Consider the following 18725-nt stretch of genomic DNA (forward strand, 5'->3'; position numbering starts at 1 on the left):
CACAGAAAATTCCATAGTATTAAGGTGCAGGTGAAGAAGATACAATCAGATGACACCATTGCATTAAAAAGATCGGTATTTGGAACAAAAAGTAAATTAATTTCAGCCAAGGTGGTGGACTTGTCGTTGTGTTCGAAAAGATAGTTTCACTATCTGAAGCAGATACTTTAGGGCTGAATATTTCCTATCTTGAGCTTCTTTCCCGATTCTCACACTCTGACAGCATTTATATATTGCCCACTGTCAACTGCTAATTACTGATGTTGTCTATATGAAAGAAAGAGATCCAGAAAAGGAAATAGCATTTTGGTTTCGTCTTTAAAATGTAACGAAAATAAAAGAATATACAGGGAACAAATTTATGTCGATTGAAATAAGAAAAGAGATCAATGTTTGCTGGCAGCTGAAATGCAACCTGACTCTCGAGTGTAACCATCAAACCTTGTTTGACAGTGTAGTTGCAGTTGATTTTTAAATAGTTTTTCGTGTCAAAATACATGCTAATAATATTTTTTAATTTTTTTAAAAATTATTTTTGACATCAGCATATCAAAATGATTTGAAAACACTAAAAAACATATTAATTTAAAGTTAATAAAAAAATAAAAAAAATTTCAAATTTTTTCAAAAACACTTTTGAAACGCAGAAACAAACAGGCCTTGACAACTTTATCCCATATTCGAAAAAAAATTAAAGCTTTTAAAGTTAGAATTAATAGACACACATATATAATTAATTAATTAATTAATTCTTAATTGATTATGCAAAACACTTTTTGTTAAATTATTCAACTAATTTGAATGAAGAGTTATTTTTTAAGTTTTATAAATATATTAATTTAAAGAAGTGTGTCTTTAAACTATACATATATATTAATTTAAAAGAGTATATTTTTTTATAAAAATTAATTTAATATCAACATAAATTAATTAGAAAACATTTTTCTTCTATCCCTGATTTTTTTTTCACAAACAAAACAGAACTTTTTAATAAATTTATAAAAATTATTTTTTCAAAATTTAAGACTTTGCTGGATATAAAAGCTATATTGCCTTGACTCTTTATCAAATATAGAAGGCAGGGGCAAAATTAGAGGGGGCTGGCGAGGGCAAGACCCTTTTTTCCATCCCCTCTTCTTTAATAAATTAGATTTTGAATTTTAAAAATAAAATATTTTAAATTTTGACCCCTTTAAACTTTTTCTCTGATTTGTCCATTCCAAACTAAATTTTCTAGCTTTACCTCTGATAATACAGGCAATTAATATTTTAAATATAATTTTTTACGTTTTAAAGTTTATTTACCACTATCGACAAATTAACAATCTTTGGTATGGAATTCACAATTCGATTAGCCCAGCTACGATGATGTTCGAGATAGAACATTGGAGTTCAAAGAGAAGAACCAACATGGTGAGAATTTAGAAAAAATAAATAATCGATAACTATTATCATTGGTCTTGTAAGAAATAGTGAAAATCAAAATAATAATTATTTTTTAATCCAATTAATATTTATGGATTTTTCATCCTCTCATGTTTATTATATTTTTTTATATTTAAATAATTAAAATGTTTAATGGATATGTAAAAAAAAAATGAACATGATTTAATGCATGAAAAAAATGGCATTAACTTAACTCATTGTTTTATTTTTATATTTAATAAAATATTTAATTCAAAATTAATGATAAGATTTAAGACATGAATGACAAACAAAAGAATATTCAAATTTGATATTTATATATTTACCATCCGATAATTAAAATTTCATTCTTCGTTTCATATTTTATATACAAGACAATGTATACTATAAGGTGAATCTTAAACGAATAAAAAACTTGAGATTTTACAAGAATTGAATGACTAGACTGTAAATATTATAAATACATAACCATAATGAAATTTCATCTATAATTTATTTTTAATTCTGTCCAGAATCTCAATTTACTTTCTAGAAATCAAATTGTAATTTTTTTAAAGTTTAGGGACTAAACTGTAAATCTATAAAATGGAAGGACTAAACTGAAAGTTATACAAATCAATTTTCAAATTGAGATTCGTCATCTTTAACCTCATAAGAATACTACTCAGAATTCCAAAATACATTTCAAGAGTTAAATTATAATTTTTTTTTAATTTTAGAAATTAAACTGTAATTTTTATAAATCAAAGATCAAAATAAAATTTTATCATCTTCAACCTCAAGACCACTCTTTCCAAAAATTTTCAGCAAAGTTTAAACAAATTTCTTAACCCATGAAAAATCAATTAACAAATCCTTATTTCTAATAATATATCCAAAATCAATCACTTAACCTTAAATCCAAAATAATCATGAATCAATTTTAACAACATAAACTTCAAATCTTTATAAACCCCATTTTTTTTAATCCTTCCATAAACAAACTATAATAGAAAGTAATATGAGAGAGAATCATTTACTTGCTACTTCTACATTTCTTAAACCCAAAAATTTTAAGATAAAAAGTGATCGTTTGATATTATGGTTGCAGATGAGGTTCACTCACCTCACCCGCAGACATAATTATTGTTGTTTGGTTAAGTACAAAAAGCAATTTATTCTGGTAGGACCCACTATTAAATTATAGTTCTGCCGCAGGTTTACAAAAGCATAAATTTGCTACTTCTTGTGCGGAGAAATCGCACAAACAGTGTAGCCATGCTCCACTGTTCACGTGAACAGTGGAGACATTCTTCATTGTTCCGGCCGGATTGAGTCCAGTCAAAAGCTAAAAATGTATTGAATTGGGTCTGACCCGGTAAAATAAAATAAATTTTTTTTTTATTTTTAATTGTGTTTTATTCAAAAAACTAGTGTTAAACATTATTCAATGAGACTACATAAATTAGACGGAGATCGTTTGATAACGTAGCATTTGCAGAATTTGATCGCAATCCCAATTTTGTTCCTGGTTATATTTTACCTGATGTTATTGTGCTCTTAAGAAACCAAGACAACTGTAGTACTTATCAGATGTATTTCATACGTGATAGAGTTGTATATAGTTTAATGAAATAATAAAAAATATTTTATATAAAGTATTATTTATTTCATGATGAATATCAATAGTCAAATCTACAATATTTAAATTAAAAAACCATCAATATATATATATATATATATATTTAAATTATTTTATAACCTCAATTTTAAAAACATTATTAACCAAATACATTAAATTATTTTGTATTCAACCTTAATTTCAACCATAATTTTAACTAAACATATATTTTTCAAAACCAACCTCAGCTAAAAATACTTTTTATAAAACAACTTTTTTAAAATCACAACCACAATAGCTACTGTAATATCAAATACAAAAAAAACTTTAAATAATTGGTTTCATGAGGGAAGGGTCACAACAACCACTAGAATTAAAAGAGAGAGAAATAGTTTTTTCTTGTATATCTAGGTGAATTTAAGTTTGATTTGGGTTGATTTGGACTTGAGTTTGGATAAAAAATTTAGGTCTTATATATACATAACTTATGTTGACAGTTTAACAACCTCTAATATATAATTCACAGTTCGATTAGCCCAGCTACATCTTTCTCAATTATCGAAATCAAATTAGCAATGGTCAAGATAAAATACAAAAAGCCTTTGCTGAATTACACATGACAAAAGCATAAAATCTCCGTACTTAATAAATGCAATGTAATCTTATTAAGTGCAGCATCATGTTTCACATTCCATAATATAATATCATTAAACTAAAATAACAATCATAGCTCGACTTAACTTTAATATTCGATAAAAATATTTCAATTTTAATTAAATCTTACTCAAATTAAGCTTGGTTTAGTTGATTAGTTTTGTAACTGGTTTGAAACGTTTGTTGTAGCAAATATATTTTTCCTTTTATTTCACCATTTTGAAGAGCTATCTAGAGAGAAATTCCTCGTGCAAGCGTAGGCTTTATTTATTTTAGTGTTTTAAAAAATATTTTTTAAAAATTAAAAAAAATATTATTTTAATGCATTTCCAAGTAAAAAATAATCATAACCACACTCTCAAATAAGCTTTACCTAGTTTTTATGGTAATTTTTGAGTTCATGATTTTAAAAAAGTTACACTTTATAATCTTTTTGTAACCAATATTTCAAAAGAGTTTTATACGAGATGCATGCAAAATTTTGCCATACATTTTGAAAACTGTGGTTGACCAAACACGCCCTTAGTCTAGGTGGTGAAATGGGCTTGACAATATATGAAAAAAGTTTAGGGATGAATCTGTAGTCTACAGCATACCTTGGGTCCCAATTTATAGCATAAAAAGGTTCTCAAGCAACCATCTCGCTGTTTCAGCATTTCTGACTTTTTTGTGGTAGCTTAGCATCACTTCCAGCGTTACTCACAAGCCATAAAGCACATAAACCCTCTCCGCCACCATTTCCACCTCCCCAAAAAACCCTAATTCCTCTTCAACTCCGCCATGGAAGAAGTCTGTGAAGGAAAAGAATTCTCCTTTCCAACGCAAGAAGAAAAGATCCTGTCCTTCTGGTCAGAAATCAAAGCCTTTGAAACCCAATTAGAACGCACCAAAGACCTCCCTGAATACATCTTCTACGACGGTCCACCGTTCGCCACCGGGTTACCTCACTATGGGCACATTTTAGCCGGTACAATCAAAGATATTGTGACCAGATACCAGACGATGACAGGGCACCATGTCACACGTCGTTTTGGATGGGATTGCCATGGATTGCCAGTTGAAGCTGAGATTGATAAGAAATTAGGGATTAAGAGAAGGGATGAGGTGTTGAAATTGGGGATTGATAAGTACAATGAGGAGTGTAGAGGGATTGTTACAAGGTACGTGGGGGAATGGGAGAAAGTTGTTGTTAGAGTTGGGAGATGGATTGATTTTAAGAATGATTATAAGACCATGGATTTGAAGTTTATGGAGAGTGTTTGGTGGGTTTTTTCCAAGTTGTTTGAGAAAGGGCTTGTTTACAAGGGTTTTAAGGTGGGTTTTTGTTGCTTTATGGTTTTGTTTTGATTTGATGGTTTTTTTTTATGTGGGGTTATGGTGATTTTGATGATTTGCTCTTTTTTTTTTTTAGAGAAATGGATTTGTTTTAATGTTGGTTTTTGTTTGATTACAAGATTTATTGTGTTGATCTTCGATATTAGTATTGGAGATTTTTGCAAATGTTGTATCGTTTCTGTTTTTGAGTCTTGGATTTATGAAATAGAAAGTCTTGCTTACATAGCATCATTGCGTTACTATATGTATACCGGATTTTGATATTTTTCAAATTGAATCGTTGAAATAGAATCACTGTCAAATGGGTGCTTCATTGTTCTGGAGAGAAAAATGTTTAATTTTTTCACTTGTTAAGGTTGATCTGGTTATGTTGGCTGAGTCCTTCCCTTAATTGGGGTGTGAATATTTTGATTCCTTTCCTTAATTCATCATATTCGTAATGGTTATGATGATTTTACTGGTTCTTTACAGGTCATGCCTTACAGTACAGGTTGCAAAACTGTGCTGTCAAATTTTGAAGTTCAGCAGAATTATAAGGTTTGTGATTTCTAATTCTGTGATTTGCTTTATAAATTAACCTACTTATGTAATCTATCCTTTTGACACTCCTGGTGTGATGCAGGACGTACCTGATCCTGAGATAATGGTCACATTTCCAATTGTTGATGATCCACACAATGCAGCTTTCGTTGCTTGGACAACAACGCCATGGACTCTTCCCAGTAATCTTGCCCTTTGTGTTAATGGAAATTTTGACTATATCAAGGTTGTTATCTTTGACTTCTTGATGTGGATTATTCAGAAAAAAGAGAGAGGATAAGCACTTCAAATATGTGGCACATCATACAATTGAACATTGTCTTAGGCTGCAAATTCATTCCTTCTATTTCTGTAATACAAGATCCTGGGTTAGATATGTTATACTTGGCGGTTCATTTCTTTTCCCAATGCTCATTAGCTTGTTGAGCCATTTTAGCCACATCCCATTGTGTAGCCTTGCTAGTTCATAAGTTCAAGCATGAAGCTTGTGAAAATGTGCTTAAGGCAAGCATCACATGCTCTAGGGATGTGTGTGAATGTGATTTTTATCAATTAGTTCTAAAGCAGTGGTGGAAGCTGTAATTTTCTCTTTTAGATGTCCTTAAAGATTCCTAGATTTTGTTTTGACACCTCAAAAAGAATTTCAGGTGTTGCATTGGACGTCATGTTTTTGCTGATATCCCTTATGCTGTTTTTCTTAATTTGTTTGTTGAACATGCCGGTACTTGATTTTTTGATGTGCATTGTGAAACAAAATCCAGGTTCGTAACAAGTACACTGGAAAAGTCTATGTCGTTGCTGAATGTAGGCTGTCAGCACTTCCTGTTGAGAAGCCAAAATCAACTGCAAATGGACCTGCTGGTGGTTCAAAGACATCAAATTCTAAAACTAAGAGTGGGAAGGCTGAAAACTTGATGGATTCTTATGATTTGTTGGAGAAAGTCAAGGGCAATGAGTTGGTGAATAAGAAGTGAGCCATGCTTTCTTTTTTGTCTGATCTTTCATCCGTTTCACATGCACTTTTAGCAGTTTCCTTGTCACTTTGTGATGGATACTCATATTATTTTTTTCTTTAATCTTGCGTGTGTGAACAATGCATGCTACTGGATGTTTGGTATCAGACTGTTGATTTTCTGAGAGAGATTATGCTTTGCAGGTATGAGCCGCTATTCAATTACTTCATGGAGTTCTCTGACACTGCATTTAGAGTTGTTGCCGATGATTATGTGACTGATGACAGTGGTACTGGCATTGTTCACTGTGCTCCTGCATTTGGTGAAGAGGATTACCGTGTTTGCATTGGGAATCAAATACTCACGAAGGTTGTTGTCATATGCCAAACCTGTGGTTTCAATTATGTAGCTGTGAACATCCCTTAATATCAGTTTGCTTAGTTGTTCTATGTTAGGCTATCTTTTGCAATTCTATGTATCTTTCCTGCTGTCTCATAGTATCGTATTGTTTCCTGTTTTGCAGGAGAATTTGATTGTATCTGTTGATGATGATGGCTGCTTCATTGAAAAAATTACTGATTTCAGTGGGCGCTATGTCAAGGATGCAGACAAGGATATCATTGAAGCAGTGAAGGTGAGGCGTTCATGTGCATGGATGAAAATATGGCTACTCATTTATTTAGAGAGCGATTTCATGATGTAGAGGAACACGCCATACCTCGGAATGAGATTATTTGTAGAGCTTCTTTGCAGCCGCTTTCAATAGCTTGTTTGATATTATTAGAAATATGGAACATTTTGTTAAACAAGTTTTGTTTGCTGATACCAAGTCTAATGTCAAGAGCCTGTGGTTTTGGTGGCTGTTGCTGTCGCATTCCTTTCATTTTTTGTGCTTCTGGTCTAAGTGTTTTTCTTTACCAAAATTATTGGTTTGATCAGGCAAAAGGCAGGCTTGTTAAGTCTGGGAGCTTTATGCATTCCTATCCCTTCTGTTGGAGATCTGATACACCTCTCATTTATAGAGCTGTTCCAAGCTGGTAAGCTTATTTTATTTCATCCCACAGTGCACTGCCATCTACTTATACTGCTATTTTTCTGAAGCCAAGACTTCTTGATTCATTTTGAAGTGTGTTTAATATGTATTTCTTCTTTTTCTTTGGAAATTCTAATCTGTGTTGATGTACATTTGTCATTAGTACCCCAAGGAATTTTATGAACGCTTGTGCCTGCCATCAGAATATTTTCCATCAAAATAGGAAAAAAGAAACTGTAGCTAGCTGAATTTTGTTTGTCCATTACATGTTGAGTTGCACATTGTCTGCATCTTTTTCTCCCTTAATGTATTTGTCCTCATTGTACAATATTTGGTAGCATTTTCTTTCTAAGTTCACTGGTTATATCTTAATGTTACTTTGAGTTTTTTAAATCTCAGTTTTGTTACATTATATATATATATATATATATATAATATTTTGTTTCAGATTATAATCCTTTTACTATTGCTTCTTTTCCATATTTCACTTTGAGCTGTACTGCATTATGTTATCACTTTTGTTATGGATTAGGCATCATTCTGCTTTTGGTATTATTTTATGTGGTTTATAATCGTTCCAACTTGCTGTATTTATTTTAATGGTGCTGTGCTATTTAATTTCTGTATAGGTTTATTAGAGTGGAAGAAATAAAAGAGCAACTGTTGGAAAACAACAAACAAACATACTGGGTTCCTGATTATGTAAAGGTTAGAACTGTATTCTTGCACCTCTTCCTCTTGTTGGTTGTGCTTGTCTTCCATTATGAGATGATGGTTTGTCTGATCAGAAGATTTATATTTGGTGTGAAATGTTGCATTCTACCGGTTCTTATTCTGGTTTTTCTCTCTTTAGAATTTAAATTCTGAGTGATGCAATATTTTTTTATATAAACATTTTTTACAAGTAAAGTTTCAAAAGAATGAGATTAATGGGCTTAAAGTTGCGAAACAAAGGAAAAAAAGAGATGATATACTATGTAGCTGCTCATCAATCATGAATATGCATATGTTGAGCTTTGACAAGGTTGGTCGGTGTCAAGGTTGACTTACATAACAAATTAAGCAATTGATGCTTGTCCTCAATCTGGTGAGAGGAATGCGATCCCTCCAGAAGTGAAAGCCTGTGTAGTTAGAGGGACATGCAAGCGGGGTAACAGATCTAATTTTGTAATATGGGCCACATGCACGTTAAAAACGAGAGCTTATGATGTGCTGTACTATTGCAAAGACTATGGCAGAGTCCTCAACCCAAACTCTTAGTTTTACACGCTAAGTAGTGAACTTGAGCAAGTGATAAGATTCTTTGTACTTAAGCCTTATAATAGGTGAGATATTTTGTTTGTAATTGTGATCTGAGGTGTTGCATAACAATTAGTGGTGTTTTTGCTCTCTCCCAACTTGTGATAGTGCAACTTTTGAATCCTTATATATGATGATTCAATGTGAAGCTTGTTGCTGTACATGATCAAAAAAGGCTTGAGATGAAGAAACAAAGGGAAGGAAAAGCTAAAAATCATTATTAATTCTAATTTGCTTCAATGAAATGAAATTAATATCTAATATATGAAGAAGCGACAAAGGTGTAAGTTTTGAAGCTTATTAGTGATGTCCCAGCATCTGTACCACAAATGCTTTGTATAGGCGAGCCCTGTGATGCTGTGAAGGTTACTTTTTATCTAATGCAGACAGACTAAGCCTATACCCATTTGCCACATATTAAGTACAGAGGCATACTCTTTGTTGCACCTTTACCATGATCTAGATCTGGTATTAGGTAGATGAAAATTATATATTTGGTCTTTGGAAGTGTAGTTGGTATTCCATTGTAGATAGCAGTGCTTGATGGTTAAGAGAGAACCATCTGAAGTTCAGCCCTGCTGAGGATCATGGTGGCTTAAGTTTAGTGAGAAAGTGGAAGCCTGCTCAAATGAGGATAAGTTAACTTGTATAAATTTTTCTTATGTGGTCAATTTCTGCATGCTGCTATGTTTGATTGGAATTGAGTGCAGGAGTTGAATGCTTTTTTCTGTAGTTACTGCTTGCCAGTTTATAGATCTGCCAGATCATCCAAACATTAGATATGGATCAGATGAATATAACAATTTGGTGGTGTGTTGTGCATTTTTTTTTTTCATGGACTCTGACTTAAACTATGGTGTACAGATTAAAAAAATTGCATTTCTCTGGTAATCATGTTTTTCTATGTGATCTTCACTAATTGGTTGACCACAAGTGTTTTGACTTCCAATATTAATGGCTGTAACCTCAACTTACTTTGAAGATTCGGATCTTGACAAGTATTGAAAGTGGCTGTCTTTATGATATTGTGCTCAATCAGAAATGATAAACTGTGTTTTCATGCAATGTTGAAGTTTTGGTCTCATTTCTTTTCTTTTCTTGGACAAATATAACAGGAGAAACGGTTTCACAACTGGCTTGAAAATGCTAGAGACTGGGCAGTTAGTAGAAGTCGATTTTGGGGCACTCCTCTACCTGTATGGATGAGTGATGATGGTGAAGAAGTAATAGTCATGGATTCTATTGCTAAACTTGAGAAGCTTTCTGGTGTTAAGGTATGATCTCTCTCTCTCTCTCTCTCTTCTCTTGGTTGATGCAGGTCAATTCTTTTCCTTCCTTTACTTGAGTTTTACTATCCTCCATGGATTGTTTGTGTTAGTGACTTATGGCTATACTGAGACACATTCTTTTTGGTGCCATCTTATGGCTATATTTTGATCATGCAGTTAGTATGATTCTATGACCTTATTAACAGCTATCTATCACCTAGTGATCACACGGGCTGCATTTCTTTCAGCTGTTATCTATATGTCCACGCATCCTTTTATGTTTGTCGAGCTCGTGGTTGTGCATAATGCCTATCCAGCTTGTGGTTGTGCATATCCATGTGAATAGTGTTAGCTATAAAGATACATGTCTTACTGCATTTTTTTCATCTTGCAGGTGTTTGATCTCCATCGTCATAATATTGATCACATCACAATCCCATCCAGTCGAGGTCCTGAATTTGGTGTACTTCGACGTGTTGAGGATGTAAGCTACTGGATCTGGGCTTTTTAATAGAATCCCCTCCTGTTTTTTTTTCCTGGATGATTGTAGCTGTTATTCCAAAAGTGGAGCCTCTTGACAACATTTCATTTTTAATGAAAGTATATCCTTTTCTAGTTTCTACCCATTGATTATGCAGTATATTTGAATAGGATTTGTAAAATCTGGGAAGCAATTAGATTGCTTTGCCTCCAACTCTGAATCAGTTTAAAAGCGTTGTACCTGTCTTCATTTTAACTTCAATTCTGGCGCAATAATTTCACTCTTTTCATTTGTCTTGACTAAATAGGAGTGGCTTGCATGCTTTACATATTTTTTGTTCTCAATGAAGCAAGGGGAGGACTTGGGTTAATTCTGAATTGGTTTTGAAAATACTGTACTTGACTTGCTTTTAACTTCTACCATTGCCCTGAGAATTTTAGTCTGTTTGTTCACTTGTCTTGCCTAGAAATTAGTCCATGAATGCATGCTTCCCACACCTTTTGGTTCTTAATGTAGCTGGGCTGGATTTGAACCTGAATCTTCATTGTTATGCCCTCTGCTGTATTACTGCAGAGTTTTTCATTTGACTAAACGACCACATTTTGGATATTATTTTATATGCATTATTGAATATATTTTATACGTAGTCAGCTTATCTTTTGATTCAATGTTTTAATTTCTGCAGGTATTTGATTGTTGGTTTGAGAGTGGGTCGATGCCTTATGCTTATATCCATTACCCATTTGAGAATGTTGAACTTTTTGAGAAAAATTTTCCTGGGCATTTTGTGGCTGAAGGGCTAGATCAAACTCGTGGATGGTTGGTTCCTTAATTTTAGATACTTCATAATCACTTACATATTTGAGTTTTAATAGCAATTTCTTCCAGCAAATTACATTGAGTCTGTACCAAGCACAGTAAAATTGAAGTACACAAGGAGATACAGTCTCTTCTAATTCGTGGAGATATTTCATTTATGTCTAAATTAACAATTTAATATGATGTCCTCGGGGTTCTTTGTCCACCAAAGAAGAAAAAAGTACTCCAAATCTTTCTGGTGCAATATTTTTCTTGAAGGTTTCACTTGTATGTTTATTTTCCTTCCATATATCATATTTTCTGGCACAACATTTTCTTGATTGCTTGGGAATTTCAATATGCATGGGGAGCGAGGTTCATGTTTCCATGCCAGTCACTTGGGCAACAACAGTTATTCAGAAGATTGAGCAAGTCGGATCATGGATATTTATTCTGTATTGCAGGTTCTATACTCTCATGGTATTGTCTACTGCATTATTTGGGAAGCCTGCATTTAGGAATCTCATTTGCAATGGACTTGTCCTGGCTGAGGATGGAAAGAAGATGAGTAAAAGTTTGAAAAATTATCCATCACCTATGGAAGTTATTGATGATTATGGAGCTGTAAGTTCTTTTTATAAAATGTTAATTAGTTTCTTTTAAAATAAAATTGCACAGGTTCTTTCTATAAAGTGTTAATTATCCATCTTTTAAAATAAAAGGTGTTTTCTTTTTGATCAGCAATTTGCTTGTCCCTGTTTTCTGTGGTTTTTTTTATAACTTCGTGTCTTCCTTACCAAGCTTTATGGATGGCTGCTGTACAGGATGCATTACGATTATACCTGATAAACTCTCCAGTTGTGCGTGCAGAGACCTTGCGTTTCAAAAAGGAAGGTGTTTTTAGTGTTGTGAGTATCTCAAACTTTTTTGGATTTAGGGAATTTCCTTACTCTCTCATCTTCTCTTATATCAAATATCTTATTTTATGTTTTGCTTTTATGTTGTCTTGGCTCTTAGCATAATCAATCATTTTATTTCCATCCAGGTCAAGGACGTGTTCCTCCCGTGGTACAATGCTTACCGGTTCCTTGTACAGAATGCAAAGAGGCTAGAGGTTGAAGGGCTTGCACCATTTACTCCTATTGATGCTGCAACTCTTCAAAAGTCATCCAATGTGCTTGATCAGTGGATAAACTCAGCTACCCAGAGTCTTGTTCATTTTGTTCACCAAGAAATGAATGCATACCGCCTTTACACGGTTAGCTGTTTTTAAACCATTACTTTGCTGTTAGTATTTGGGTTTTCTTTGAGTGTTTATAGAACTGGAACTTGAATATGAAGAATTAACTTATCTTATAAAATATGCTTTAAAACTCATATCTTAATTTGAACATGTATGGAATATGGTTTAAAACTTGAACAACCTCATATGGCACATGGAGATAAAAGAATTAATTAATGTCTTATAGCATTTATACATATCTTTCCAAATACATCTTTTGCAGGTGGTACCTTATCTCTTGAAGTTTCTGGACAACCTTACAAATATTTATGTGCGATTCAACCGCAAAAGATTAAAAGGTCGTACTGGGGAAGAAGACTGCCGGACAGCTTTATCAACTTTATACAATGTATGATTTTAATTGATGCTAATTTCTATTTTGTGTTATGACAGCCAAAATTGCTCACATTTTCATCTTGTTTAGCATAGGTAGCAGAGTTTCTCTTTTTAGTTGTTTCATACCAAGGTAGTGCCTGCTTTATGATTGATACTCTAAATGTGCAGAACAGTTTTTCATTAAACCTAATTGTTTGTTGGAATTCTTTGGATGTGGATATGCATCTTGTATAGAAGGTTTGCAATCATCTGATTTGAAGTAGGTTCTCTTCTTGAGTTCGTTTCACACCTTCTCAGTTCTCTTCTCAACATTGCAGTTTCCTTTTCTAGTTATATCCTTAAAGGTTACATGCGTTTCTTTTCAAAGTTCACAAGCTTGTAATTGAGTGCTTGATTCATTAACTCTTCTTCCATCTTGGAAACATTGTCAATGCTTCATGGTGAACCCTGGGATAGCTTACAATTATTCAAGATGCTTTGTCACCAATCATACCATGAATAAAATCCAATCAAGTGTTATTATCTCTGCTTTAAAATGTTAGCAGTTGTTTTTGTTGATGCTGAGTCATATCCAATGCAGGTTCTAAAATAACAAATAATAACTCCCTCATTCTGGTTTATTTCTTGCACTAACTTTTTTTGTCCCCGCACTAGTCCTCAAAAAAATATGAAACCCTTGCCTACTTTTCACATTTGAACACCAATGCGTGGTGCTGCTTCAAAGGCATTCTTTGGCTAATCTTTTACCAATTATTGTTATTCACTGTTTATTAGGTTGCCTGATTGTTGATAAGATGCCCTCATTGACAGTTTGATTTGCATTAAATGTTATTGGTTTTCAGGTTCTTTTAATATCATGTAAGGTGATGGCACCATTCACACCTTTCTTTTCAGAAGGTCTGTATCAAAATATGCGGAGAGTTTGTACTGGATCAGAGGAAAGTATTCACTATTGCAGCTTTCCTCAAGTAGAGGGGGAGGTATTTATAATCTCTGTTGCAGCAAGCTCATTTTGTTTAGTAGAATAACTTTTTGAACTTCTTTATGCTTTCTAGGCTGCCAATCTTTGGTCATGCTGAACATCCAGGCATCATCTACTCAAATTGTGGAATTTATTATGAATTTGGAGAATCCAAGATTCATGATTTTTTCTAAGAAAAACTATGCCCCATATTTTCTAACTTATATTTATTTTTGGACCATTTTTTTTGTAAACTTTCCAACTAATTTTGGCAAGCTTGTAAGCATAAAGTTCGGTCCCTCTTCAATTTAAGGGTCTAAGCTCTGTTTGATTTATATTAACATTTAGACAATTTTACAGTCTTTTTCCCTCTATTTAAAATGATCATCTTTTGAAACAATTATATTATATTTATTGCCACTGTAGAGGAATGAACGGATTGAACAGAGTGTTGCAAGAATGATGACCATTATTGATCTTGCACGCAATATCCGTGAACGGCACAACAAGCCTCTTAAATCGCCATTAAGGTACTCCTTTAAGCTCATCTCACTCATCTGTCCTTTTAGTTATATACTTCCGCTTTTACTTTCAACTGCCTCTTGTTCATTCCTTACCTCATTGTTTTCATTACATTCCTCTTTACAAACTGCAGGGAGATGATTGTAGTTCATCCTGATGTGGACTTTCTTGATGACATAGCTGGAAAATTGAAGGAGGTTTGTGCTCCATTCCTAAACTATCCATATCACTGCGTCATTATATGATTTAGCCAATCAAATACATGTTTTTATTTAAGCTCGTATTCTACCAAAATTCCTATTTTTTTCTTGCTTAAGTTCATTCTCTTGGTTATTTGATGTCTGTTGTCATTTGTATTCCAATGTTTTATGAGTTGTGTATTCTGTTTGCATGGTAGTATGTGCTCGAGGAACTCAATGTGAGATCTCTTATTCCATGTAACGATACTCTGAAATATGCTTCTTTGCGTGCGGAGCCTGAGTTTAGGTATGCCTTGTTATATCCTTACGAAGTTTTTTGTACTTTCCTGTGCTTTTGTAATTGATTTTTGGTTATTCTCTTTCAGCGTGTTAGGTAAGCGACTTGGAAAATCTATGGGGGCTGTTGCCAAAGAAGTTAAAGCAATGTCTCAGATAGATATTTTGGAATTTGAGAAAGCTGGGGAAGTTACCATTGCTTCACATTGTCTGAAACTGTCTGATATTAAGGTGCTTCTTTTTCTTGTTGTGTTAATTTATATTTCTATGTTATCACGCATCCAGTTATTGCCCTGCTGATGAAATGGTAGTTACTTTTGTGCAATGTGATTCGCTGATGAAAATAACCTAGGCGTGTTTCTTGGAAAGATCATGGGATGTTGAACAGTTTGTCATTTTATGTATTACAACAATCTTTATGAGATGGAATGGTTTTGCTGCTAGAGTTAGTTGCAGAGGAAAATTTTCCATTTGCTTCCCCCATTTTACTCTCTTGAAACTCCATAATCTGTCTTGTTTGGAAGAATGAACTTTTGAAATTATTGGTGGACAGTGGACTATATAAACTAGTAATGGCGGTGCCCATGTTTTGGTTATCCCTATGCAGGATGTTAGCTACTTCAAGTTGATTGTTGTTAAAATCTCTCAGCTTGGTCTTGAAATTCAACTAACTAAGCTTGAGTCCCCAGCTGGATGGAGTTCTTAGATTCTAGTTTGGTTTTGTTGATTTATTTCCATCATTGTTGTGCCATTTTAGTGATTTACACATTATTATGATTTCTCAGGTTGTTCGGGAATTCAAATGCCCTGATGGTTTGACAGATAGGGAGGTTGATGCTGCTGGAGATGGTAGGAACTAGAAATGCAATTCTTTTTTGATATTATATGTTATAGTTGCATGACTCAAGGTTTTGGTGTCCAATGTTTCAGGTGATGTTTTGGTAATATTAGATTTGCGTCTGGATGAGTCATTATTAGAGGCTGGTGTTGCTCGTGAGGTATCTCTCAAATAGGCAGTCAGTATATGTGATTACTCATTTCAATCATTTTCAGGAACAGAATTATAGAAGTTTCATGTATCTTGCATTACTAGAAATTTATTTTATTTGAAAAGGATATGAAATTGTTTGTCAAATTTATTACATCACGTGTACCATTTTGTGTCTAAGAAATTCTTTGCTCACCATGACCTTTTCATCATATTCTGATTTTTAAATGGAAACTCTCTTACCTTTTCTTTAATTCATTGATTAAAGGAAGTTGCTCTCTCTGAAATTCTTTGCTTACCATGTCCTATTCATCGTATTCTGATTTTTAAATGGAAACCTCCTTACCTTTTCTTTAGTTCATTGATTAAAGGAAGTTGCTTTGTGGACTGACATTGGTTAAAGGATGTGTGATGCTTGATGACTGGATTGTCTGTCAATTGCAGGTTGTGAATAGAATTCAGAAATTGAGGAAAAAAACTGGACTTGAACCTACAGATGCGGTTGAGGTTTACTTTGAATCTCTGGATGAAGATAAATCAATCTCCCAGCAGGTCTTGAATTCACAGGTAATGCTTAAATATAATCCTTCTTCCTCGTGTGTTCAATTTTTTACATATTAGTTCCATGAATATTGCTAAGTAGTTATCGTTGTGTTTTGAAATCTAATTTGTCTTGGGCTCAATTTTTAAGCTTTATAATTTTTTTCCATCTCCGCTTCCACACTCAAATGGCTAAATAATAGATTGTTGATAGGATTGTTAATCACATTAAATTTTAATCTCTATGATCTTTTGAGTGTGCATTGTGTAAAGAGTTTATTTTTTATCCAGCATATGAAAAACTATATCATCCTAGTGGTCTTAAGTATTTGAAAGCTGAAAAACTATATCCTCCGAGTAGTAATATATATAAACCAAGCACTCTGTTGCATCAGTGTGATATTTAAGTGTTTTCAATTCAAGTGCTTCATAACTGAAGTTGCATTTTTTATTCGCAGGAACTCTATATTAGGGATGCAATTGGTTCCCCATTGCTTTCTTCTACATTTATGCCACCACATGCAGTAAGTTGCAATGGAAAAAAAACTACTTCTCTTTTTCATGTTTTAGTTTGAGGATTTTTTGTTTCTTTTGTACTTCTAAGTTAAGTTCATGTTCAGTTTGGAAACATCATTACTTTTGAATGCACATTGCTCCACTTTGAAATCCCATTCACGTGTTGGAGCAAGCGAGCTCGCATAACATAATTCATTGGCCTAGGGCTTGAAGTGCTTTCATCGATATATAAGTCCAACTTAAAATTAACTTAGATTTTAACTGCCATTGCATGGACCTACTGCTTCCAAGGCTTGCTGAGGTTGTTACCCTTGTTTGATTTGTTCTGGCTTCTTGTTAGTCCTGGAATTTACTTATGGCGGGCAGTCAGCCCTGCTGCATTGATCGAACAATCCAAAACCCATGTCTTACCAGACTAGGAACTATTTTGTAGGGCAATGCAGGACTACTTCAAGTCCTGAAATATGCTTTGTGCAGTATTGATTGCTGTATTTTCAGAATGAAGGTTTTTTTATCAGGATTTTGAAGAGCCTGTTGGTGTTGTTTCCAGTAATTTCTCTCTGGCATGTTTTTATGAATTAAATTGCAGGTTATACTTGGTGAGGAGAGTTTCCATGACATTTCCAAGCTGTCCTTCACCATATATTTGGCAAGGCCGGCACTAGTTTTCAAATCTGATGCCATTCTTTCGTTGTATGGAGGTCCGTCTCTCTCTCTCTCTCTCCCCCTCCCCCCTCCCCCGCTTCTAGGCATTTCTCTCCCATCCATTCCCTCTCTTACTATTAATCAGTGGTTTCAGGAAATACAAAATCTGTCCATGGTCTAGAAACTTACTTGCTATCAAGGGATCATTCTAATTTGAAATCTGAATTTCAACTTGGAGATGGAAAGGTATCTTTAACCCGTGTATATTCTATTTCTAGGAATCATTGAAAACAAACACTTAGATTTTAGTTGGCTCTTGTTTAATGAACTTGTACATCCTTCTTTGCAGATAACTGTTGACGCCATTGAAGGCCTCCCTGCTGTAAATGTGGTATTGGGAGAACATGTGTTTTTGACTGTTGGTGACTCCGTTTTAAGCACAAAAGGTGGGCGATAAGATTCTTTCTGATAGGGTCATGTGGGATATACGATTTTTTTTATTGGTAACAGAAATTCCAGCCCCATGAAAAAATTTGACATCTCTGTCCAGCCAAATGGTAGTTCTGGGTTCTTAAACTTAGAAGTGTTACTCTTTTTTGTTGTATAGCTATGTCTACGTTTGAAAACAATTTTGTCAATGTAGGATGAAAACCAACATTAGTTGGCATTGAATTTGTGCTGCTTTGATGACAGTATTTTTAAGCAAACGCTCCTTTCTCTCCAGTTCACATGCAATATTGTTCAATAGCATGAACATCAAATAATTCAAGTTCTGGACTTGTCATCAAATTTAATTTCATAAGTTCAGTTTGGTTTCTATGTCAGTATGATGATAATTCTTTTCGCATACCTAGTTCTTACACTTTATTTTTGAATTTAAAAGAGAATAATTGCATTCAATGGACCGGAATCATTAATCATGGCTAGACACAAAAACTAGTAGAACAAACACATACGTAGGATACAATTTTAAGATCTTTTATGATTTCTTAAAAAAGGGAAGAATTTCTTATGTTTCTATGTAATATTCCATAGATATTGCATATTTTCACTTTATTGAAAGATACGACCCC

The 18725-nt window shown here is 33.6% G+C and overlaps 1 protein-coding gene across 2 annotated transcripts; it reads left to right on the forward strand.

Moving 5' to 3' along the window:
* The first annotated feature begins 4323 nt into the window (after nucleotides 1-4323).
* LOC118055014 (isoleucine--tRNA ligase, cytoplasmic) lies at nucleotides 4324-18375 on the forward strand. 2 transcript variants are annotated; one of them, XM_073406036.1, is made up of 27 exons: nucleotides 4324-4993; nucleotides 5486-5551; nucleotides 5637-5780; nucleotides 6316-6524; nucleotides 6711-6876; nucleotides 7031-7141; nucleotides 7447-7544; nucleotides 8170-8248; nucleotides 9955-10113; nucleotides 10502-10591; nucleotides 11274-11407; nucleotides 11851-12010; nucleotides 12211-12294; nucleotides 12432-12644; nucleotides 12892-13017; nucleotides 13847-13984; nucleotides 14392-14495; nucleotides 14621-14684; nucleotides 14885-14973; nucleotides 15053-15194; nucleotides 15749-15812; nucleotides 15894-15961; nucleotides 16396-16518; nucleotides 16950-17015; nucleotides 17597-17708; nucleotides 17798-17898; nucleotides 18002-18375. In XM_073406036.1, the coding sequence occupies exons 1-27, from the start codon at nucleotides 4460-4462 to the stop codon at nucleotides 18107-18109; spliced, it is 3552 nt and encodes a 1183-aa protein (XP_073262137.1). In that variant the 5' UTR covers nucleotides 4324-4459; the 3' UTR covers nucleotides 18110-18375. The 2 variants fall into 2 exon arrangements, with proteins under 2 accessions (XP_073262137.1, XP_034922702.1); XM_035066811.2 differs by having other exon boundaries at nucleotides 4325-4993; nucleotides 17807-17898.
* The last annotated feature ends 350 nt before the right edge of the window (nucleotides 18376-18725 follow it).

The sequence above is a fragment of the Populus alba genome, chromosome 17 (assembly GCF_005239225.2).
Source record: "Populus alba chromosome 17, ASM523922v2, whole genome shotgun sequence".
Lineage (NCBI taxonomy): Eukaryota > Viridiplantae > Streptophyta > Magnoliopsida > Malpighiales > Salicaceae > Populus > Populus alba.

Coding starts and splice junctions, on each gene's coding strand:
- LOC118055014 (XM_073406036.1), top strand. CDS start 4,460: ATGGAAGAAGTCTGTGAAGGAAAAGAATTCTCCTTTCCAACGCAAGAA. Junction 5,781..6,315: donor GAAATTTTGACTATATCAAG/GTTGTTATCTTT, acceptor AACAAAATCCAG/GTTCGTAACAAGTACACTGG. Junction 15,195..15,748: donor TGAAACTGTCTGATATTAAG/GTGCTTCTTTTT, acceptor ATGATTTCTCAG/GTTGTTCGGGAATTCAAATG.